Source organism: Charadrius vociferus, unplaced genomic scaffold, assembly GCF_000708025.1.
Source record: "Charadrius vociferus isolate BGI_N301 unplaced genomic scaffold, ASM70802v2 scaffold255, whole genome shotgun sequence".
Classification (NCBI taxonomy): Eukaryota; Metazoa; Chordata; class Aves; order Charadriiformes; family Charadriidae; genus Charadrius; species Charadrius vociferus.
Genome location: NW_009648785.1, coordinates 24,619 through 49,146, shown reverse-complemented (window position 1 = coordinate 49,146; position 24,528 = coordinate 24,619). Strand labels below are relative to the sequence as shown.

Genomic DNA, 24,528 nt, shown 5'->3' with positions numbered 1-24,528 from the left:
GTTCCTTTTAAAAAAATTAAGCAGAAATACCTCCCCCCCCCCACCCAAAACAAAACACCACCAACGGTACTTTGTATGGACATAGTGAAAGTTCACCAGAAGATCAGCTTTGGGTGAAGCTGCAGTTTGTCTGTGGCATAGAGAATGGATTAATAGAACTTCCGAACTAGTTTGCAGAAAACTGTGTCTGAATATACTGTATTGAATGGGTGTTGGATCTCACCTGCTTTACTTAGGAAACGGCTAGTTCTTTTTCTGTATAGCTTCAAGCTACACCTGCCATTAGGTAAATCTCTTAAGTGGTATATTGAAACAGAACACTTCATAATCTATTAAAGTGTGCGTACAGATTCATATATTCTAATAAGACATAGCAATGATAGCTATTTAGAAAATGTTGGCATGCATAGGGAGGGAAGGAGAAGAAATGTGTAAGGAGAGACTACAGAGAAATGAAAATGTAAACACTGAATTAAGGAAAACTTCAAGTTAAGGTATTGTAAGTAGTCATTCAGGGTTCGAGACCAACAGTCTTTTGGACATGACAAAACTGTTTCTGCAGCAAACATAGTCCTAAGTCCTTAAGACATAAGCCTAAAAAATTATTTCTTCCTTAAAGCATTATGTAAATGATGCTTTGAGTTTAGATTGTTAGTCTTCAGTGGCAGATCTCCGAAAGATTAGATACTTGCCCTGTTCAGTAAGGATATGACTGTGGCTTGTGAAGATGCTATGTATTCATTGTGGAAATGTTTGTCTTGTGAATAATACTTTGGTTAAACTGCTTGTTTAGGTTTGATCTTAAACTAATTCCTAAAAGACTTAAAAGGCTATCTCTTTCCTAAAGGGTGTGCAAACTGTCTATGTAGTAAGACTTATGGTTGCTTTAAAGAAATAGCAAAAGTTCAAATTGTCTACTGATCTTCCAGTATAGATTCTGAAGATACAGGGTGGTTTGTTCTTTCATTAATCACATACCTTAGACCTTCCTTGAATTCAGCTCTCCAGTGTATGGTTGCTGATATTAATATTCGGAGGCTTAATACCATTTTTAGTTTCTTGTGTTTTGTGGCCTGCGTCTCGCAATCTTGAAGAGCATGTCTGCATTCCAGACAGGCGACATCTTAAATTAGATCTTTGTTTGGGATGCTTGGGGAAAAATTGTAGTGCTTGTTGTCAAGGGAGAATCTTGAACATGTTTTAGAAAATTCTTCAGGTCAACTTATTCTTTTTTGTGGTGAAAATCTTAGAAGCGTTATTAGGTTGCAGGCTGAAGTTGCTACCTTTATTCACAAAACCACAGTGATGTAGCTTTCCTCAAAATACAAATCTTTAACTTTGAACAAAAGTTGATTTAAGTGGTAGTGGGCTGTTTCAAAAGTATCAGTTGGACTTTTGATGCTGTTTACCAGTTAGTCCCTAAACATGGCAGCTCTTGCTTGTAAACAAATACGTTTCTCTGCCTGTCCAAACAAGAAACTTCAGAGTTACTATGATTAGCTTTGGAATGTGAAGTTTCTTAAGGTGCTCATCACTTTTTTGGTCCACCTCGAATCTCATGTAATCATTTGCTTATCCATAGTGCCAGTGGAGAGCTACAGTAAAAAAGTGCTAAATTCTCAGCCCATTTACCAGGTCTTACTGACTCCAAAAATGGATTTTGAAGTGTGCTATGAATACAAGGAAGATTTAAACACAACCTTAATCTTTTATTGTTTCAGGCAGCTATTTATATTAGTTTTCTCTTACAAGTCTTCGCTACTACTGAAGTTTGAAGAAGTGGAGATATTTAAGCCTCAAAACCAGAGAAGTGGATCTTTTGAAGTATACTCAGGAGCTAATAAGCTTTTTTGTTCTTCACTAAAGCAGGATGTGCTTATGCAGTTGCGGACACTTGTCTCATTCCATGTTTAGCACCTTTAAGGAAGAAGACTGTACAATGTCCTAAAGTTGCTTTGATCTCTCTAACCAGCTTCTGGAATGCGTTAATAGCTGTCTAACAGCTTGCGTGGTGGTTTTTTTTTATTTGCTTGTTACTTTGTTTAAGCAAACTGTGCCTTTTCTTCCCTATTTCTGCTATAGCAAATCAAATTAATAACAGGGTAGTTCTTTATTAGTGGTAGTGATATTTAGTCACTCCCCTAATTTGCATTTGTCGAATTGAGTGTTCCTTTCAGATTCTGGTATTTGCTGAAACATCATATTAACGCCAAACCACTTATGAATTCAGTTTGAAGATATCATGAGATTTAAAGTCTTGCAATAATTTCTAACTTTTGCTGTAAACTCTTTGAAGCATGTTCTATTCCTGTTTTGAAGATCACTAAGGAGAATGCTGAATGAAATGAAACCCCCATTCTCTGAGACGGTCTTGCAATGTTTTCCCTGTAAAATACCAAGCTATTGATAAAAGCTCTTCCAGAGTGACTTGTAAAAAACTAAGGACATGTAGCATGAACTTGCGTGCCATTCTGCACTAGCTGATTTGCATAAGGTGGACCTTGCAAATGTTTCAACTTTGAGAAGAGTTTGGGCTGAAGTTCATATCTTCTTAAAACCACAGTTGTCATCCAGTCTTGCAAACTCACTGAAAAAAAAAAAAAAGACATCTTACTAGTTTTGCTACAGCTGGTATGGCTCGTTATGCAGCTACCTTGTGGTGATTCTACTGTATCTTTTCCACGTGCGGTAGTATCCAAGCTTGCTTTGAAATCAATGTCTCAAGCATACTATGGGGGTTTTTTTTTGTTTTATTTTGTGTCCACCCTCTTTTCTTTTCCATCCAGGTGATCATTTTATCCTGAATAAAAACTGATTAGACTGAACTGTTCTTGACACAACCATGTTGGCTTTCTTCTTTGCTTTTGATGAGCTTCTTTTGTAGGTACTTACAAATACAGTGGTTTAAATAACTTGCTTCAATACATACCTAAGAATTTTGACTGGTTTTGAATTTGTCGTCTTTTGACTAGTACTGTATCTTTTCCTTCATGAACCATTCAGGAATGATTGTTTTTAACTAGGGTGACTCCTGTTTACACATGTAATAACCTGCTGTCTCTGCATCAGGCAATTCCTTGTGACAAGGGGAGAAAACATCTCAATTACCTTAATGATCTAAAGTGTCTGAAGAGCTGCACAAGCTCTAGAATTCAAATGACATACTAAAATGTGTGCAAAAGAAAAGTGTAGATGTAAGCAATCCTGAATGTTATGTTTGAAAGTCTTAAGCAATTACAAATATAATTCTTGAACTGAAATGTTTTAAGATGTGTTAGGTTTCTTTTAGCTTGTCACTATTAATAGAAATTATTAACCCTTTTCTGAAGACTTGAGCAACAAGATAGTGTGCACTGTTCTCATTTATTTTGATTTACCTGTTAATGTACCTATTCCCCTCTTTTATTTTTTGTACCTGTAGGGTGAGATACAGTTAGCAGCATAGAGCTTACTTGGTCTAATGTCGTCCCTGTGTGCTCATGCTTCTTTTTAAAATCCTGTTCTTCCTGTCATGTCATGTATTCATACTGTAATACATAATTGAATTAATCTTGGATCACTGAAGACGCTTCCAATACTGATCTCTAGATACACTTCCCATCACTTCTTTGTATTAGAGTATCTTACATCTGTAAACTTACTATGATCTTTATTTAGCTGCCAGCTCATGCATTCATTTAGATCAGGGTGGGAAATGTTCAGTCTGCAACATCCATATTATATAGCCTGTGGCTGCATGAATAATACTCTGTGTAACTTTAATGTGTGGTCTGCCAGGATTAAAGCTCCTTGCAGCTTTCTGAAAGAAAAGAACTTGTCTGTGTCACTACATCCCCTCATTTTGGTTCCTTGCATTTGAAATCCTTTCAGCTTATGATGGAACAGTCAGCTCCTATCGCTGTTTTATTACTTCCTATGTGTTAGACTTTAAAGCTGTTTGGGGTTTTTTTCACCTCTAAAATTGGAAGTAGTCCTTTGCTAGCCTTGGCTGCCATCTCTGCAACAAAGTTGTGCTGAGGATGTTCTAAAAACTTAGTGATGATTTATCTCCGGCCACTTAGAGTAAGCATCCTTGTAACCATCTCTTCCCACTTTTTCCATCCTTTTTTTTACCGCTCAGTTTTATCCTGTGACTGATGACATGGGTGGTTATTTTGGTGGGGTGTTTTATTTTTTTTCTGAGAAAAGTTTCGTCTTGAATAAACAGAAATCAAATGATACCATCTCTTCCCACTTTTTCCATCCTTTTTTTTACCGCTCAGTTTTATCCTGTGACTGATGACATGGGTGGTTATTTTGGTGGGGTGTTTTATTTTTTTTCTGAGAAAAGTTTCGTCTTGAATAAACAGAAATCAAATGATACAGTACGACATCACTTCTTTTTTTTTTCTGCGCTTGTCCTTCTTAAACTATGTTCGTATTCTTCTCCTACCAAGTCTGACATTGATTCAGCTTCTGGTGTCTTTTTTCTTGTCCACTGTTTTCAGTGTTCTTGGCTCTTTAGCAGACAGCTCAGCAGACTGAAAAGTCATGCCCTCTTATTGCATTATTCTGCGACAAAATTGCAGTTTCTTGTTTTCTCTCCCAGTCCCTCAGTTTCCATGCTTTTCATAAGATATACCATGTACATTTTGTCTGTGTATCTTTCAAACTTATCTAGAAACCTAGCAGATTAGTCATTTCTCTTATAGAAGGTAGGTTGAAGTAAAGCTGTTGCTTTTGATCACAGCAACATACTGTACACAGCATAGGACTGGATTCCTTTTCAGAATCTGTTCCTGTCTGTCCCTTAGCTGAGCAATGCTGATAAAATCCTACCTGAACATTTGATTCTTGGAACGTTGTTCTTGAAACTCCACTTGTTCGTTCAGATGCCTCCGTTTGCCTTAAAAGTCATGTTTCAGGGGCTTTTGGTGAGCTTGGTTTGAGAAATAGTTTGTGGTTCTTAGTGTGTAGTGTCACTGTTGCTCTTGGAGTGGATTAACTATACCCATTCTGGATGTTTTTTCAGATTTATTAGAAGTGTTGTGTTAATGACTTACACTGGGACTACTACCATCTCCTGCACTGTCAAAGTTGTGGGAGAGGTTATCACGGATATTAAGGAACTCAAGTTCAGACTAAGGGGGGACAGAAACTTTATAGCCAGTTTTGGTGACAACTTCAGATAAAAATGCAGGCAGAAGAACAATTTGCACAGTTAATGACGTCTTTTACCTATTGTATACTCTGCCAAGGGTTATCTATAACAGTAGGGAGAGAGGGTAACTTGCACTGGCTTATTTAAGTGATTAGTCACCCTTGTGTCTTCTGGCACCGTTTGACATAGTTAAGCTGATCTAATGGCTAGCTGCCACAGCAAGGATGGTGTCCTTGTACTATATAGCTTCTAGCATAAGCAAAGGGCAGGAATAATCTGCTTGCCACATGGCTAGATATGGGAGCTAAACAGACCTAAAACTGGCACTATCAGGAAGCTGATAACTTCTGACAAATTTAGCTTTTCCAGCCAACTTGTGGAACAGTTTTGTATAAATCCAGAAGTAGTGTGAGGGCGGGAATGGAACCACACAGCCTGTAGAAAGGGATCAGTGGCAGTGGCTGCTGTTACTATGCTGTGCTGCTGCTTATGCTGCTGTGGAGCCACATCTTTAGAGCTGGCCTTTGAACAGGTAGAGTTATTCTGTATATGCTGACAAAGGAGTGTTGGCTAGGGATGTGAAAAATTTCTCTTAAATTGCAGTTTAAGCCAGATGTGTGTGAACAACTCTCCAATTCCTCTTTTCACTGTGATGATATGTGTTTGTCCAAGTTATTTTTTTTTATTTCTGTGTTAAAAAAAAACTTAAGTATTTTACTTGATGAAGTGATAAAAGAGAGAATAGCGTAGAGTGCTTTTGTTGGTATCGCACCTCTTTTAGTAAAGTTTATCAGAGTAATTATACCAATACATTTCAGCTAATGTGTTGCTGTTGGATCAATTCTGTATTAAACATTAGAATGAAAAATCTTTTGTCTCTAATTGTAACATTTTAATTCTCCAGCATCTGAAATATGATATTAAACATATTACTTGACTTTCTTAAAATAGGAGTGTGACTTGGAGTGATGTAAAGTACAGATATGTATATGTGCAGTAACAGAAAAGAATTTTTTTTCCCCATTAACTAGGTTATTTAGTACATGTGGGAATATCAGAAAAGTACATTTCTACTCCCTTCCCCATTTCATTTTATCCACCATCTGAACGGGCTGAGAGGAGATGGTTATGCTAATAGTAGCCAAGCTGAAGTGTTGAGTGCTGGGATTGCTCAGCTCCTGCTGTTGTAAGAAAACTCTAAGCTTTTAAAGTTGCACAGTTTCCCAGACTGATTCTGATTAAAATCAGGGGGGTGGTGGAATTATTGTGTGTATATGTGGTTTCTGTTTTCCTTTACATTGTTCACTTAGCTAGACGGTTAGCTGAGTATATCTTTTTGCATACTGCTTTTTAAAGGGCTTTTTAATTTGGCAGTTAATTTCATAGTAAACTTAAAGTCAGTTATACAAACAGTTGTTTAGGTCCATAAGAAGGGTTCTTTGTGTTCCTCAAATGTTTGAGAATTACTAGAGCTACCAGCTCTCAAATCTAACCATAAGGAGCAGGGGTTCTCCAGAGAGCTGCAGCGGCATGATTGTGGTCTGTGGTGGAATTAACTCTTTAAAGCAGAAGAGAGAAAACAGTCTCTGTGGAACCTTATGTTTTCCTTTCAAACACAGACTAAACTTGAAATGTGACTGGATACCAGTGCAGAAATACAAGGACCCTAATATAACTATAATATAATAGGAAAGGTCATAATTTTGTATTGTTGAAATTAGGAAGCATGTACGGTCCAGAATCTTGTTGGGGCAGCCCAGTACGAGTATAGCACAGAAACACAGCCTGTGGTTTGCAGTAAACACTTCTGGGGAATTTTCTATAGGTTTTTATGTCACAATATTTGGAAGCTTTTCAGTATGTGTGGACCATATGGGTTACTGCATGTTCCTGTTCTCCATGTGTAGGTGCTTTTTTTTTTTTTTTTTTTCCCCCTCCTTCTTTTTCTTCTTTTGAAGGCCTTGAAATTCTGAGGCGACAGCTGCAGTAGAAAAGCACCCTGCATGGTGGCAAAGGTATGAGTGGAACTGAAGGTATCTGTTCAGTAGATCTCTGAGGAAATGGCTTCAGTAATGCTGCAGAAGTTTCCCTTTCATTTATGAGGAGTGTTCAGATGATAGTTCTACCTTACAGCTCTCTAAATAGACAGTTATACTTAGTACCAAGTCCCACTGCAATCTCTGAGTCAGTATCACTGAATAATTAATCCGTTAAAAAAAAAAAGCTGTGATGTTTTTTGTAAATAATATTTACTGCCTGAAATAAAAAGTTAAAGCCTGTCTCATGTTACAGTGAAGGGTGGGAAAAAGGAAGGGAGTAAAAATCATTTGGTCTTAAGTGAATAAGGTTGGAGAGTAGAGTGACATAAATAGAAATAGATTGATCTTCCATTCTGTAATGGATCTCTACCTGTAGGAATAAATAAAATGCCGATGCAGACAGAGAGTTTATTCTGTAAAAGGCTGTATGATGACGCTTTTCAACTTCAGGTGTTAAACTGTCAAAAAAATCTTGTAACCTTTCAGGTGACTTTTGTGCTCTATTAAAAATTGCAGGAAGCAACACTGGGGGTTTAAGTGTTTTTGCCTTCACCTGTCTATTTCTTGCTAAGAAAGGTTGGACCAGATGATTCTTGAGGTCCCTTCCAACCTGGGATTCTATGATTTGGGGACAGGGGTTGCGCATAGAGAATGTCCACTTGCAAAATAACTTTCAGATGAATCTTGAAGAAATAAGCTTTCATGAGTGAACACCCACATGGAAATACACATTCAACCACTTATTAGTGGACTCTACTCTTCCCCTGATCCTGTGCTAGATTAAGATGCCTCCTGCTGGGAATCTGATCTGTCTGTGAGCCATTTAACTTCCAGATCATGAGCTGTAGAAAGTTGAGGTTTGGCTGGAGGCAGTGTCCTAATTCTTGGTCTAGACCTAAGCGAAGTTCCAGCAAATATACTCTTTAAGGCTTATCTGCAATTGTCTTTGCCATGCCAGGGCAATTGTAATCATCTAGTGCCTTTCCATCTTCCCACTCCTTGGAAGAGTTGTTGCAGAAGCAATATGAGAAAGACCTGCATGGGACATCTGACCAAGGGATAAGGAATACAATTGACAGGAAAGTCAAGGACAGATGGTGCTTAGCACAGTTGCGACTCCAGTTCAGCTTCCAAGGAGGAGGAAGACTCGCTTAGGAAGTCTCTGATCTAAGAAGTTGAGCTGTAGCATGTAGTCCTTCTTATCTGTGGCCCATCAGTGTGACACAGCTTAGGACATTTTAAGCATTAAATTAGTGTAACGGGGGGTTCTGCAAATGGGGTTTCTTATGCAAATCTGATTTTGGATACCTCAGTCACTTCCTCAAGCAGGAACAGAGGTTTTATGTCACCTTTTGTTCACGTAGTGCCCCATTGTCATAGTAACATCTGAATATGTTACTGACTTTATGGTGAAAGAACAGCCAGTATATATTCATAGCTCCTGCATGTTGGGCAGATGATCTACACAGGTCAGAGATGATATGCAGAGACTGAGTGAGATTTTAAGTCAAGCTGAAAGGCATCTGTTCTTGTCCATTCAAAGGGAGTACTACTTTGCAGGTACTGGATAAGATTGCAGAAACTTAATAATAGCCAGAAAGTATGAGCATTTATCAGAAAAACAAAGACAATTTGAACTAGGAAATAAATAGGTAATGAAGTAGAAATATCCTAGAGATTAAGGTGTTTATATTTGATTGTTTGTATTTGCAGCACAGTGGTGGTTGGATACCACAAAAAGCAGTAAGTTTGTCCTCTGGAAAATGAGAGGAACTGTAAAGAAGACTATGCCCTGTCCACTTGTGCTGTGCAGGAAAGATGGTTTTGAGTGCACCCCTGAGATGTGCTAAGCCTTCAGCTTGAGACCTTTTCTCCTTTGAGCAGCTGTGTATACATAAAGCACATACAATACCTGTGCAAAGGATTAGGCTACGGCATCTGTTCAGTAATCCTGAGTAGTTGAAGGTGTTAGAAGGTTTTAAATATCCTTTCCAACAGACACTTGATGAAGTCATGTAGGCCATATGAGTTAAATCAGTACTACTTATGTTTTGCCTGTTTAGTTGGTAACTAATAAAGTGGTGCATTATACTTATTTATAGTAAGAATCTTCTGTAGAAATAAACCTCAGTTCCAGCTGGACAATTGGATCCCTTGTTCAGATCCTGCTGGAGTTTCCTGGCTTTTTATGTGGCTGTTAAACAGTGCTTACAGATAGCTATCTCGTGCTTCTGAATATTTTAATTGTAACTTTACAGTGTCAGTTTGGGAAGCAGTTGCTTTGTGGTGCTTCCTCTGAGTTGGAAGACAGCGTAGGGTGAGAGAGAGCACCTAACCAGTCCCATGCACCCTAAAAGGGTGAGGATTGTTGAGGTCCAGTTGAAACTGTTTTTGAAGAGTGGGAGTGTATGGTAAGTGAGAGGAGGGTTTATAGGCGCACCTTCACTGTGCTGGTAAATAGAGTTCTTAACTGTGGTTGCCATTAACAGCCTTACCTGACTAAATCTGGCAACATATGCTGCTTCAGTTACTGCACTTGCTATTATGATATGTTAAATCTGCATAATTGTTTGTAAGTTGGCAAGACTTTATTGATCAATGATGTGCTCTGCTAAGAATGTAAATTTTTTTCAGCTAAAAATAGTTGCTTGTTTTGTAGTTTACCAGCCATTTGAGGTGTTCCTATGCTTCTTTCTCCCTGTAGTGTACTTAATTGTATAGAATGTCACATTGTTAAGGCTACAGACTCACTAGGAGTACAGATTCAGGTTTAGAATAGTAACTTTCCTGGGTATATATGCTTGTTTCTGGGTACTTGGTGGAGGTTTTGGAGAACCTCTGTTTCAGTCAGCGTAGGGAATGGACTTGGTCTGCAGGTGATTCAGAACTGTTGGACCACTGTCTTGCTTGCTGCAGCAATTGGAATGTATCTAATGAAAGAGGCAGGGGACTAAAATTGCAAGAAACTGGTTTTGTCCTGGTCTGTGGGCTGACTGTTGTAGTTTTTGTAGTGCTGGGGAAAGACATGACAGTGCAGTGTCTCTCTAATTGTTACTGATCATGTTAGTAGCCAGTCTTATTTACTGGTGATTTGATGTACCATTTCAAATGCAGTTCTCATTGTGTACTGTTCCATGGGAAAAGTAGAGGTTAAGGTAAAGGAGGACTGATACTGCACATAGGGACTGCATTTATGGTTGTAGAAGCAACCTTAACTTCCTAAAGACCAGAGTTCTTAGCGTGTCATCTAGATGTTCTTATTATATTAATTTTAATGCTTAGTGTCTCATCCCCTCCCCACTTCTAGTTTGTGTATTTAAAAAAAACCAACAAAACAAAAAAAAGTCAAATAAAACCCGAACAGCTCACTCTGTACAGAGTCATTAAATTAATTTTGTGCAGACAGTAGCTGTTTATGCTATGGCAGAAGCTAGAGGATGATAAGATGTTAGTATATTATAGAGTTATATAAAGGTTTCTCTGTCCCAAACTACCCATTTTAACCTCTTCTATACGTGCTCTTGATGGCGCAGTACCAGTTCCCCTTTGGGATCATCTCATAAAGGTTGCTTCCTACCAACATTGTCCAAGTCTGTCCTTATCTGTTTGCTCACATGGTTTTCTAATCTCTTATCAGTTCTTCCTAGATCCTGCTATTTTCACTTCTGCTCCTGACCTTTATAGGAATTTAAATTCAACAAATTATTCCTTTTTTCCCCTTCTGTTTCCTCCCAGTTGGATTCTCTCTTCTATATTCCTATGGAACTTCTATTTCACATTGCTTGTGTTTCAGGAGGGAAAAGGCTTTTTTTGTATTTTTTTTTGGGGGGGGTTGGTTTTTTGTTTTTTTTTTTTTTTTTTTTTTAAAAAAAAAAGGAGTAATGAGTGTTGGAGATGAAGGACTTGCTTAATACGTAGAAGAGACAGCCTGTATCTTAGAGCAGCCACTTGCAGGGGAGGTCCACCTTTGATTCTGTAGAATTGGACTAAAGTAGCTGTGTTAAGCCACTCTGTCGAAGTGACAAATAATCCATCCAGTGCTAGATGATTGGTTTTGAGTAAATCTAGCAAATGAGGATTTTGAGTTTTTTAGCTCCCTAATATGAAGTTCTTCAATGATCAGTAGGTGTTTCAAGGGGTTGTTTGGTTTGGTTTGTTGTTTGTTTTTTTTCTCTGCTCTTCAGAAGTTTAACATATGACCAAGTTTCTGTGCATTATAACAGTGTCTAAAGGGCGCATATCTGATGGAGGGGTTAACCTTGACCAAGCTCTAGGTACCTGCTGTAAAGAACGAAGCACCAAACTGCTTTTAAAAAAAACAAGTTAACATACCTGAGCAGATCTGAAGAACGTATGCATATGCATCTAATCTCTGACAAACGCAAAATAAATTTAAGTTAATATGGACTGGATTGCATGTCCTTGCTACAGACATGCCACACTAAAACCATTCCAGCCAAGTGGATCCTTTACTTATAAGTAAAGTGTTGAGTTCATGATGCTGTATGTGAAGTCACCTGATGAGAATGGAACTGATTATGTAAATTGCCTGCTGCCTCTTCAAAATATGTGAAAAGTGGACTGCACAGAGATGACATTTGAGAAATATTACTTTAAGGAGCTTGAGTTACTCAAGCACGACAATACTAAAGTTTCAAACTGGCTTCCTCTGTACATAACTAGAGTTCAGATGCATATTCCAATAGTTTGCTGTTAGAAGACCAAGATTTTTTTAAATATAACTCTTCAGTACAGAAGTCTTTTCTCATCAAGGAAGAAGCATTTTGTCTTTGTTTTATTTAATTTAAAAGGAAAGATGAGTCTGCAATGCAAAGTGCAAAACTATGACTGTCTGTCCAGATCTGAAAGTGTGAATTTGAGTTTTCTTTTAGGCTTGTCCTTCTGCAGTGGTGTTCAGTTGATTTGGCATGTTTCTTACTTTTTTTTTTTAAGTTTACTGAAATAAAACAACATAATGTTTTTACTTACAGCACTTGAAGAATCGGAAAGTGACATTTATGTGCGATTCATGAGGTCACACAAGTGTTATGACATTGTTCCAACAAGCTCTAAGCTTGTTGTTTTCGACACTACGCTACAAGTGAGTATTGTCCTTTCAGTCTGCTTTTGCTTGCATTTCATTTTTTTAGAGTGTTTCCGGAGTGTTAAATGATATTTGATCTCTTGAAGAGAAATTCTCCCATAATGCTGTGCTTTGACTGTACAAAACCATATTGTTTCAATTGTATCTTTGATGTTATACTAGAGGAGGAGTTTGAGGAAGACTTCCTTGCAGAACGGAAAGAGAGGATATAATTTGTTTTGCGGTTGGAATCACTATCTAAAAAACTTTCAGATGAGCCCAAACTTATATTGGCTTCTTCGTGGCTATCAGAATTTACAGTTAAGAGACTTTACGTAACGATCCCTGTACAATAGCTAGAGTATCCAGGTGTTTTGAGCCTGTTCCTGCTATATTGGTAAGACAATTTAGCACTAAAATGGATGGCTTAACTTTGCAAATTATTACATTCTCCAGAAAATTTTTCTTTTCTGTTTCTCATTTTGCTCTTACTCAGTAAATGATCTGCTAGACTCTTGGCTCTGTCTGAAGAGTTTGTTTGCCAAAAGAAGGCATTAGCTGCCTGCTATAGAAACAGAGTAATCTGTTCTGCAATGGTAGAAAGCTGTGGCTTTCTTTTTGTTTCCTGGATTTTGCAATTGGTGTTTTTTTGGCTTGTTTTGGTTTTTGTCTGTTTCGGTGTTTTTTTTCTTTTAAAGATGCTCCAATTCTGGCTTATCTAAGGCTGTTAAGTAATTTTGGTGTGGAATGTACTGCTCAATTACACTTCAGCTTTCCACAGTCAGAGGCAACCATGTAGTAGATACTGAGTCCCAAAATGTTCACAGAAGCATCTTGCGTATCAGATAATCATACATAATGCTAGATTGAGTGCTAAAATCTAAAAGGCGAAAAGCCTACATTGCACAACAAGGCAAAGTAATGAGGTGGATCAAGAGCGCTGCACACGCATTAGTCTATTCATAGAATGACCAACAGCATCCTTCTTGAGTTCTGCAGCACAGCTAAAAGCCCTGAAGTTTCAGTTACTGCTCAGTACAAAAAAAGCAATTTTTTAACTTCAGCACTCAACTTTTTTGATTATCTAGGCATCTCCCCAGTGAGGGAGTTTCCTTCTCTTGACTCTAGACTCTGAGCACACCGAGGCTTCAATGTGTTGCCTCTGATACCTTGGCTGAGTCCTTAAAGGTAAGTATCCTATCCAGTACTCATATTATGTTAAAACTTGAGCAGGGCTGTGGTTAAGATTCTGCCTGTGTGATAAAGGACCTCCTGCTGCTAACTGATCTGGTAGCTAAGAAGGTAACACTGATTGTAATGGCTGATCACCAGTGTCTCATGTCAGATTATTTCCTCCTTTACCCAGAAGGCCAGACTTCTACTGTAAACTTTCTGTCCTTAAGCACCTTGATATCAATGGAACAGTTGCTTTTATTTCCTTAGGGTTCCTCCATGTGCTTTACTGGACACTGGATTTTGTAGTGAAAAGACACCTGATCGGTGATTAGAGATGGAAAAAGGTAGCCTGTAGTCTTAGAGGAAGAGCTTTCAAGCACACAGATGTCAGCCCCGCAGAGTTTAAATGTTCACATTGTTGATTTTCTTTGTATATTCCACTTCTTGACTGTTTTCATACAGTCTTTCAACTGCATCTGCTCTTGCATTTCACCAGTCACATGCACTCTAATTGTGCAAGCACTGTAAGCTCTAGTGAAGAGTACCTGTTACATTTAGATATAATAGTAATGAATACTTTTTGCCACTCTTCAGAGATTTCTTTCTCTGTCTCTCAAAAGCTTGCTTCTTTGGGAGGTTGATTGTGTTGACTTCTTCACCAGCTCAGAGGGAAAAAGTTCTGCAGTTTTTCCTTTTTTTCTGCCCAAAAGAGAGAATGACTGTCAACTCTGGACTAAAGAATTCAGACTCCTTTCACTAGAAAGGTCAAATTTGGGATGGTAGTGTTTACTGTCACTCTGTCAGCTCTTCTCAAAAACTATTAGCTTCCTTTTGATTCCGGGGATATTTTTACAATATGAAATAATCTGTTGGGAGTTGGTACCTGCAGCTTGTTAGCATGACACTCAACCTGTTGAGTTTTCAGCTGTCAGTGGTCACCTGGGTCAAAGGCTTGAGCTTAGTCACTGTTGCAATTGGAAAGATAAATTTTCTTTATTCCACGAACCACTAAATCTTGGGGCCATTGAGGCAGATCACCCATTCCTTTTGGATTCCCCAGATCTTATGATAAATTACATAAAATCATGCCAGATACCACTTTTCATTGCTAGACCTGTGTTGAGATAATGCTATTAACATATAGAAGTTTGAGTTTCATCTCCAGTTGGTGAGCCAGCGTGAGGTAATACTTGGAGAAGCACAGAGTGTGAGTGAATGAACCTTGTGAATATTCACCATAAAGGAAAATAGGTGACTTAATGGTAATGGAAAAACTTTCACCAACATGACCAAAATCCCTGTCTTACTTGTAATCCATGACCATCATTAGGGATCCCAACTGCAGAAGAGCAAGGCATGCTTTGGTGTATGATCATGGAGTCATATTCTCAGTCTGCTTCTCCAGGTATTTGAAAGCAGTGGTGATAGAAGGGGAGTCTGTAGTTATTCATTCAGACTCTGGTGTGTGACAAATGTAGACCATATCTTGAACCTGAATTACTGGTGAGGAGGTTGTTTGTTTGTTTGTTTGTGTTTTTTTTCTCCAAACTGCAATTTTTGGACTTCGCACCATTACATTTAATCCCAGTTACATTACTCTTAATTTATAAATTTGTAAAGCAGTAGTCCTCTTCCAGTATTGGCACTGTCTTCCAACTTTGCAGGTTTTGCAAAACTACTAAATTAAGGGTTATTTAAGAAAATATTAAAACAGGTTGATCTGATTGCTCATCCTGGGCTACTCTGCTAGGAGGTCTTCTAAGTACTTCTCTTCAGTATTTCCTTTTGTAGTTCTTTACCTAGCACCTTGTATTAATGTTCTACCTTCAGTATCTTCAAATGTAATGTATTTCTTCAGCTTGATCAGTGTGGCTGGTGCACATACACGTGTCTGGAATATAAAAGTAAATTAGCTTTAAAAAAGAAAAAAACCAAAACAAAACAAAAAAAAAACCCAGCTGAGTAAGTGTATGGTGGAGAATGTACCTAATAAGGGTAGTCAAACAAAAACTACTAAAGTCATAGAACTGTTAGGATTGGAAGGGACCTCAAAGATCATGTAGTTCCAACCCCCCTTCCATGGGCAGGGACATCTCCCACTAGACCAGGTTGCTCAAAGCCCCATCCAACCTGGCCTTGAATGCTTCCAGGGATGAGGCATCCACAACTCTGGGGAACATGTTCCAGTGTCTTCCCAACCTGACAGTAAAGAGTTTCTTCCTAATATCTAATCTAAATCTCTCCTCTTTCAGTTTTAAACTGTTACCTCTCATCCTATTGCTACACTCCCTAATAAAGAGTCCCTCCCCATCTTTCCTATAGGCCCCCTTCAAGTACGGGAAAGCTGCTATAAGGTCTCCCTGGAGCCTTTTCTTCTCCAGGCTGAACAATCCCAACTCTCTCAGCCTGTCTTCATAGCCCTCTGATTGTTTTCATGGCTCTCCTCTGGTCTCACTCCAACAGGTCCATGTCCTTCTTATGTTGGGGGCCCCAGAGCTGGATGCAGTACTGCAGGGGGGTCTTAGGAGAGCAGAGTTAGAGGGACAGAATCACCTCCCTCGACCTGCTGGCCACGATTCTTTTGATGCAGCCCAGGATACGGTTGGCTTTCTGGGCTGCAAGCACACATTGCTGGCTCATATTGAGCTTCTCATCAGCCAAGTTCTCTCCTCAGAGCTGCTCTAAATCCATTCTTCACCCAGCCTGTACTTGTGCTGGGGATTGCCCTGACCCATGTGCACGTAGCCTTGTTGAACTTCATGAGTTTTGCATGGGCCTACCTCTCCAGGCTGTCCAGGTTCCTCTGGTCCCTTCCCTCCAGCATGTTGACTGCTCCACACAGCGTGGTGTCATCGGCAAACTTGCTGAGGGTGCGGTCAATCCCATCCATGTTGCCAACAAAGATGTTAAAGAGCACTGGTCCCAATACTGATCCCTGAGGAATTCTACTCATCACTGGTCTCCACTTGGACGTCGAGCCATTGACTGCAATTCTTTGAGTGCGGCCATCTGGCCAATTCCTTATCTACCGAGTGCTCCATCAGTCAAATCCATGTCTCTCCAATTTAGAGACAAGGATGTCATGTAGGACAGTGTCAAATTCTGTGCACAAGTCCAGGTAAATGATGTCAGTTGCTCTTCCCTTATCCACCAATGCTGTAACACCACTGTAAAAGGCCACCAAATTTGTCTGACACGATTTACCTTTAGTGAAGCCATGTTGGCTGTCACAGATGTTCTTTGTGTTTTAATTTTTAATACATATAAAATATAATTTTTTAATACATAAATTACTTATCTTCCAGTACTTCAAGACTTTCTATCAGTTCTTATTTTAAAACATAGTATGCAGCTTTGTGAAACATTCACTGCCCGTGAACCCTCTTAAACTGAGAAGATTTTGAGGTATTTGTCTTTCCTGGATTGGTTTCACCCCTGCCTACATCAGTGTTTCTACTAATTTAAAACAAAAAAACGCCTGGTTCCTTGAAAAAATTCTCCCAAGATTTGAATTCAAGTTTTTAATAATGCTAGAGCTAGGCCAGAATATATGAGGGCTTACTTTTTGCCTCCTTTAGTATAAGGTAGTAGCAATCAATGGAAGAAGAAAAAATGGAGCTGCCTTGTGTTCTAACAGCATCCTTTGTAAGATTGTACCGTTTGATTTTAATTTGACTACAGCATCCTGTCTCCCTCTACTGGTCAGCAATCACAGCACACATGACATGTTTCTACTCTGGAAAATTATTCATGAGATACTGTGGAAAGTATTCCAAAACTGTTGTTAGCTGTTGGAAAACTAGAGATGTTAACTTCTGTAATGTGGCACAAGTCATACTGCTGAAGCAACATCTGTTAACAAAAGTAAATGTTTAGTCTCAATGTCTTTGAGGTATTTAGTGTAAAGATTTGTAAGGAATCTTGTTTTAACCCTGAATAAGAGAGGAGATGGTAAGGTAGATTGGAAACAGAAAGAAGGGCTTAAATAGCAGAAATAGTAGGTAATAAAGGGTAGGAGTCGGCTGACAGACTCTTCAGTCCTGCTTATTTGTCAGTCAGAAGACATGGCGGCCTCTCTATTCCAGCAGCTACCAAACATCTTGCTTCTAGTGCTAGTGCACCAGTCTGATTTTGCGTGTCAAGAATACACCTGTGCAACTGGCACCTACACTTGGCTGTTGTGAAAGCAGTGGTAAATCTCATGCACTTCCGTTAGGCATCAGATCATATGGTTAGGGAGAACTGTGCTGTGCTTCAGCTGGAGAATGTGTCACTTGGCACAGACTTGAGCAACATCTATCCTAAATGAAAAAAATGTACTGAGCCAAGGTCTGTTTACCTGCCTGAGGCCAACTGGCACAGCTCGGTTTGCCTCAGTATAGCTTAGCTTATAGTTCCCCCCAAACAGAGTATCTGCATCTAGTCTGCCTACCTGAAATGGTCCCTAATCTCTACTGAACCCTGAGAAGTGACAGGTATTGTCTGGGAGAGTGCTAGCTGGCACAGTTCTCTTGATTTAGACTGACGAGTGGACTGTTCTTTCATTCTTTTAGTTTACTAATAGAGATGTAGCCTGTAAGTATTTGCTCCTCGTAAATATTTATAGAATCACATTGAAGTCCACTTCAGTGCTGTGGCTTTCCCCTGCCTGTGACCCATGAATGCTCCTTGTTTGTCACAAGCTTCAGCCTTTTGGTTTTCCCAGAGAAGATGCTATCTTTGCTTGATGCATATTAAAGAAACTTTTTAAAGAGTGATCTGACCAGGAAAGGAGTCAAGACAATTAGATGTTATGAGCTATCCTGTGAAGTTTGGAAATTTGACTCTGTGGAGGGCGGGGAAACTGGGCAAGTTGCAACAGTGTGTGGCTGGAAGTGGATGAACTGTCTTTCTAATCTCTTGCACATCTCTCAAGATGCAAACAACAGGAGAACAAACACTTCACAGCCCCTTTGAAGGGGTTAGGAGGGTTGTCCCCTGGAGGGCTACTCTGTGAACGAGCATTTGCTTATTGTTCTTCCACATTCTAATTATGCAATAAATTCATCTGGATTATCTTTGTAGTAGACTCAGGAAAACAGAGCTGAATGCAGATTTACTGGTTACCAGCTTGTGTCTTCAGCACAGTATTTGAGTCCTCTTCAGTACAGTATTTGAGTCCTCTACAAGTGTTAATGCATTTAATGTGGCAATAGTCTGGGGAAATAAGGTGATATCGCCATCTGCCTTTACCTTCTGTTTGTTGGTTTTAACTAGTATCAGGTACACACAGTAAGAAAGAAATCTGGTATTTTCTTTTGCTTTGAAACTGTTATTAATGCTTTGAAGGAAAATAGGAATTTTAGTATTTCCTGTATTAAATTCAAACGTCAACAAAATATAGCACTTTGTTCACATTCTATCAGTCAGATTGCTTTTATCTAACATCATCTACTAATGTGATTTCACTTTTTCCCTTGTTACTGCATACGTTAGACTTTAATGTTTTCTTTAGAGACCAACGTATTCCCCCCCGCCCCCCCAATCTCTTTGAATTTTTGAAGGAACTGGCTTTCACCTAGCTTATAGCAGCCTCTGAAGCTTAGCTCTGTAAGCTTACTTAAGGCCAGATTTTTGTCTGGCCTTCAAACAAATTTATTACTTAATTTGTTTTGACTTTGCCCAGCCTACATAAAGATGAGAAGGATTAGCTTATTTTGTAGTGCTAAGCAATTAACCCTTCAAGAGGAATGTGAAAGATAAGTATAAGACAGGGACTTCCCTGCTCCATATCAAGCAGCAGTCCCAAGAATGGTACGTTAGCAAATGTTGTGGCTGCATCTTGTGAAGTTCCTATGAGCTCTCATGGGGTGAAAAGCTGTACTTAACCTTTGGCTAAATGATATTCTTGCCAGTTAAAGGTAAACTTATGTTTTAATACTAAAACATACGTAGCTTTTGCTCACCATGACCTTGAAGCTGTTTTTGTAGTATTTGTCCAGCACTTCTTCATAAACTAATAAAAATCATGTTTATGTGGAAACAGTCATCAAAATAGGCTCTCAGAATCCTGAAGACTCTTTCCTTTTATGTCCTGAAGAAGTCTTGGGTGATTGCGTGACTTGAAGGTTAAATTATTTAACCTTTCTGCCTAATGAATTATCTAAGTTGGTAATGGACCAGATGCTGTTATCACTAATGTGGGCTTTTGTCAGTAACTTTCACACGCTAATAAGAGCTCAAATACTTATTTTGCTATCACATAGCTAGAAAAATATTTGGAACAATCTTCTGGAAACTTCTTTAGTGGTTTAATAAGCTGGAAGTAAATACTTCTGCAGAGCATGCAATGGATTCCACATTAGAAGAGTGGAAGAGGATTTGTATTTGTCTTCCTTGTGCTGACTATATTCAGTAAATGGATTTATTATTGTTCCCTCCAGGTTGTTCTTGACAGGGGTGTTGCCTCTCTCCAAGGTAATGAGATAGACCAGGCTTCCAGGAAGAAAGCTCTAGAATCTTTTGCTTCCAGAAACACACAGCAGACACTGGGTCTGCTGTCGCAACAGAGTTCTCACAGCCTTACAAAAGGATTGACTGTCTGTTCCTTAATTGGCTTTGAGGTTTTTCCTCTTCGAAGTTGCTAAATTTAAACTAACGTACTGTCTGCATTTCTGAGGAGCCTGAACACTCCTCCTTGCTTACCCGTCCCATAGAACTGTGAGAGAATAATGTAATTTAGCTTCTAACTGGCATGTGGGCTGAGGCAGTTGAGCAGGCCACATAAAAGCTCCCTTCATTGAGATCAGGCTGGAATCAGTAGCATAATACGGGAAGACTCTTGGGCTTTTTCAGAGCTGCTCCTGTTGCTTGTACACAAAAAGCATAGGAGCTTAATTTTTGCAGCTCTCAAAACCAATAGGAAGCACTTATTCCTGGCTCTTATGAGTTCATTGTACTAATTAAGCAGAATTTTTTTGGTCTACACAGGGTGTAGGTAAGGTATTTGTGCTTGGTTGAGTGAAAGTCATGCATCATTCTTCTTGCCTTCCCCACCCCACCACCACTTTTTCTTCTAAGATCTTAATCTGTGGAAGAATTTCTGTACCCTTCCCAACGCAGCTGGTCCCGGTGGCTCTGCCTCTGAGGCTTACCAAATGTATTACTTGTAGCCCATCGTGGCATGAAACCTAGCAGCAGAAATTCTGGCTTGAAGTGATTTTATTTTTTTTTCCCCCCACAGAAAACAGAGCTGTGCTCTTTTTTTTTTTTTTTTTTTTTTTTTCCTCTAGAATGCTTAGGCTCCCTTCAAACAGCAGATGGAAGTAAGTATCAGCAGAGTACCTTATTGAGATGGAATAATAGAGCTTACTGTAATCATGGACCAGCAGCTCTCTAGAAGAGGTCCTGATTAAATCAGCACATGTGGTGTTAGAGGGAGAAGGAGAGCCCTTACTTGCAGTTACAATATGGGCATATTGATGTAGAGTATCAACTAAGGTCTCTGGTGTCTTCAGTTGGACTGGGACCTTTTCATGTGGATGTGCTGTGGGGAAGACCTGCAGGTGGACATCGTACCCGCTCTCTGGGGAGAAATCTAGAACGTGTGCCTGCATACTTTAACTTAAGACACTACCTACTATTTCTGGGGGTTGTCTTGGTTCTGAAGGGTATTACTGCATCAGCTCTTAAATTTTACTAAGTACTCTATGGTCATTAGTAGTACGTTGTCTGCCAGGAGTGTTCCCTTTCCATCTCCTGTGAATGGAGAAGAGAACTGAATTTTGATCTGGTTTCATGTAAGCTTTCCAAAATTCAATGTGAGCTAGAGGAGCTGCTTGTGGATGTTTGTTGGTTGGTGTTTTTCAGATGTTAAGGCAAATGTAACCTCTCAGTTAATAACAGGTTTGTCCAATTTTTCTGTACTTTACTTGAGGGTGTGATAAGGTAAAGGAGGAAATTCTTCTCTTCAAGACTTGCTTGGCCCTTGCCCCAGGCAAAAGTCTTTATTGTTAAGTCCTTATGTAGCCTTTTTTTTTTAAAGGTATAGTACTTTGAGGCGGAAATTCATCTACCAAATTCATAGACCAAAGAAGAAAATAACTGGAAAATAAATATGAATGCAACAGTCGTCATGCTGAGATGGTTGGTTGTAGTCTTGCATACTGGTTTAGTCCCTCCAGACAAGCCATTTTATAAAAACACTGAACTATATATATGCACTACAAAAGAGGTTTTTAACTTTTCAAAATAGTTTCTTTACAGTTTTGTATAACTTAAAAAGGTGTCTGGATTAGACGTTACAGTTTTATTTGAAGAAAAAAAAGAAATAGAATTGCAAATTAATGTTTAATATTCTTCCCAATGTTTTGTTGGCTGCTCTTTGGGAAACATCAAGACAAAGCAATTAATGATGTCCTAAAAAAGAGAGCAGTTCCTGTGAGAACTTCAACTGATTCCTGATAGTAGGTGTGATCCCTAGATTACAAGTTAGAAGTGCTTTTCGGTTTCCTCTTGACTGCTTGGAAAGACTGTGGAGATTCTCTGGAAAATTGGTCCACCTCCATGAAATTTCTTTTCTTCAGATCTTGTGTTTGGGAAGAATTGCCTTCTCAGTTGAAGGTGTTTAAATGTCATTGTCATCTGGGCGTGAATTGCTTCAAAGCAAAAGTGCATGACCTATTTGGAGAATATTTAGCTTGTACTGCATTTGTATGCTCAAGGTGATGATCATGGGATCTGGGGTGAATGCTGGAGTCCTTGATTTCAATTTAGTTCACAAAATTGTTCAGGCTGTAGAAACAAATCCTTTGAACATCATGCTGGCATTGTGGAAATGGAGAATTGCCCAAAGAGCTTTCTGTGGCAAAGTTGTATTATCAACATAATATTGTGTTTTTCCTGTGTTCCCAAATTGTTCAGGTGAAAATTGGGTGGTTAGCCTTCTCCAGTGGACCGTATTGCATTACGTGGGATCAGAGGACTTTAAGTAGAAGAGGAGAGTGAATAAGGGGTGAAAAAGTCAGTGTGAGCACCTCCAGTCATTGTTGAAGAGTATTTTTCAGATAACAAAAGATTATAACTTGCTGGACCTGAGAGAGGGCTTGCACCCTATTTGACGCTGTGTTAGTATGACTCAAGTAGTTTGTTACCTTGTTTTGCCTCTTCGCTGGTTGCGTTATCAAACAAGTACACAAAACCAGTGATGGATTCCCTGTATATTTGTCTTACAGCCTCTGATACAGAAGAAGCACTACCTGAAATCCTAGTGATGTGAGGGAGTAGCAGGGGAGATGTGTTATGAACCCATCTTACTGCAGCGAGATTCTCAGGCTTGTCTCCCTCATATGCAGTAGTTGGGACTCTTCTCCCTCTCCCCCCCACCCCCCAGCCCCCCACCTCTCGGACATCTACCAAGATTTGGGCAGCCAGAGAACTTGCTGTGCTACTTAAAAAAATATAGTCCTGTTTATGTTGGGCTAGAAAGTGTTGCCCCATTCCTCACATTTTCACATCAAAAGCATTTGAGAGTCAGTCAGCTCATAAACACATTTAGACCAAGGGTGTAAAGTGTAGGTTGCCTGTTTTTTATGCACTACAAAGGTCACGGCAGAGGCCTGATGGTTTTCCTGCTACAACAAAGACCAGTTGTACTACTCTTGGTCTTCTTACTTGGTAAGAACTGTTGAAATGCAAGTGTTTAGCCTCTAAGAGAGAAGTCTTGGGGTAACTTTTTCTTGTGTCTTCTTACTCTAACAGTGAGAACAAAGACTGTATTCTAGAGTGACTTTGTCATATTTGCTCATATTGTGAAGATATATATGCTGTTATCCCTTGAAAATGGAAAACTTTTTCCCCTTTACAAGGGACCCCTTGAGAAGGCACTCTGTGCCTTGCTGTTTGATGTATGGAGCCTGTAAGTATACAGGCATATGCGTTTAACCTTCTATGGTGCTGCTTCAGCTGTTCTTATCCAATTTGCTAAGACTGAATGCCTTCCTCTTGCAAATTTCTTTGTATTTTCTTATGTTGGGAGGGGTTAGTCTTTCTCAGTGATTGCCTGAAAGATTTGATTTTGATACTGTGGTCCACATGTGAATTTTCTGAGGCATGTGTTCCCGCTACACTTTGTAGCCCTTAAAAATCATCATGAGACAAGACTGGGAATTTGTCAACTTATCCAGTGAAAATGATGATGAATGTTCTAGCTCACCTTTGAGCATCCATCCGTCAGGAATTAGAGATGATAGAAGTGTCAATGATCTGCTGGGTCTGTTACTGCTTTTGTAGGATCTCTGTGTCAAAAAATAAAAGGTGCTTCTTCCTTTCTCTTCTGATCTGATAAAATAGATATTTTTGGGGGTTATATTAGGGGCTTTTCAGGCAAGTAAAGCTAATGCCCTGGTACTGGTTTATACAGTGAAAGATGAGGCAAGAGAGGTACACGTTTATTGTCTCGCACTTGGATGGCAGCCATGCCACCAGAAATTCTGGCAGATGTTTTAACACTGTCCATGCTACTAGTCTTTTGCATCATCCTTTTACTTGGTACTGACATATCTGAAGGTGTTCTATAACTATGTTTCTTACCTCTGTTTACTTCCAGCTTTTCCAGGTTAACTTTGGCATTGAGACAATAGTGCTGGGTTGTCTGTCTTTCAGCACAGTAGCGTTCTCTGCCCTACTCAGCACTGACCCTTTAGCACCAGGAACTGTGATTGCAACACCCTCCTTAACTTATGGGACAGTCCTGGAAGACAAGTTTGAAACCCACTGGTTGCTTATGTATGTAGTTACAGTTTTTATAACATAGTCTTAGCTAAAACAAGACACAGGTGTGTGTGTGTGTATGCACGCTGAATTTTTGGAAACAAGCTAATCCTCAGTTTTCCTTTCAGATGCTTCCCTCATTCACAGATGTTTACTTGAGAGAGCATTTCCACAAGGGCTCATGAGATTACTGGTCTGGTATATCATGATGAGGAGTGTCCCTTTCGGTATTTTCCATCAGTGAAGAAAAACTTTTTCTGTACTCTGGTGAAATTTTCTGTCTGCTACCACCATTTCTGGTGTCGCTGTCTCGTAATCAAGCTATTTTGGAGCTCACTAAC

The 24,528-nt window shown here is 39.3% G+C and overlaps 1 protein-coding gene across 1 annotated transcript in view; it reads left to right on the top strand.

Moving 5' to 3' along the window:
• Positions 1–24,528, top strand: part of PRKAG2 (protein kinase, AMP-activated, gamma 2 non-catalytic subunit) — a 231,301-nt gene that overhangs the window by 184,408 nt on the left and 22,365 nt on the right. The window contains exon 6 of the mRNA XM_009886769.1: positions 12,171–12,280. Within this exon, the coding sequence (XP_009885071.1) occupies positions 12,171–12,280 (110 nt within the window). The remainder of the gene's footprint in view (positions 1–12,170; positions 12,281–24,528) is intronic.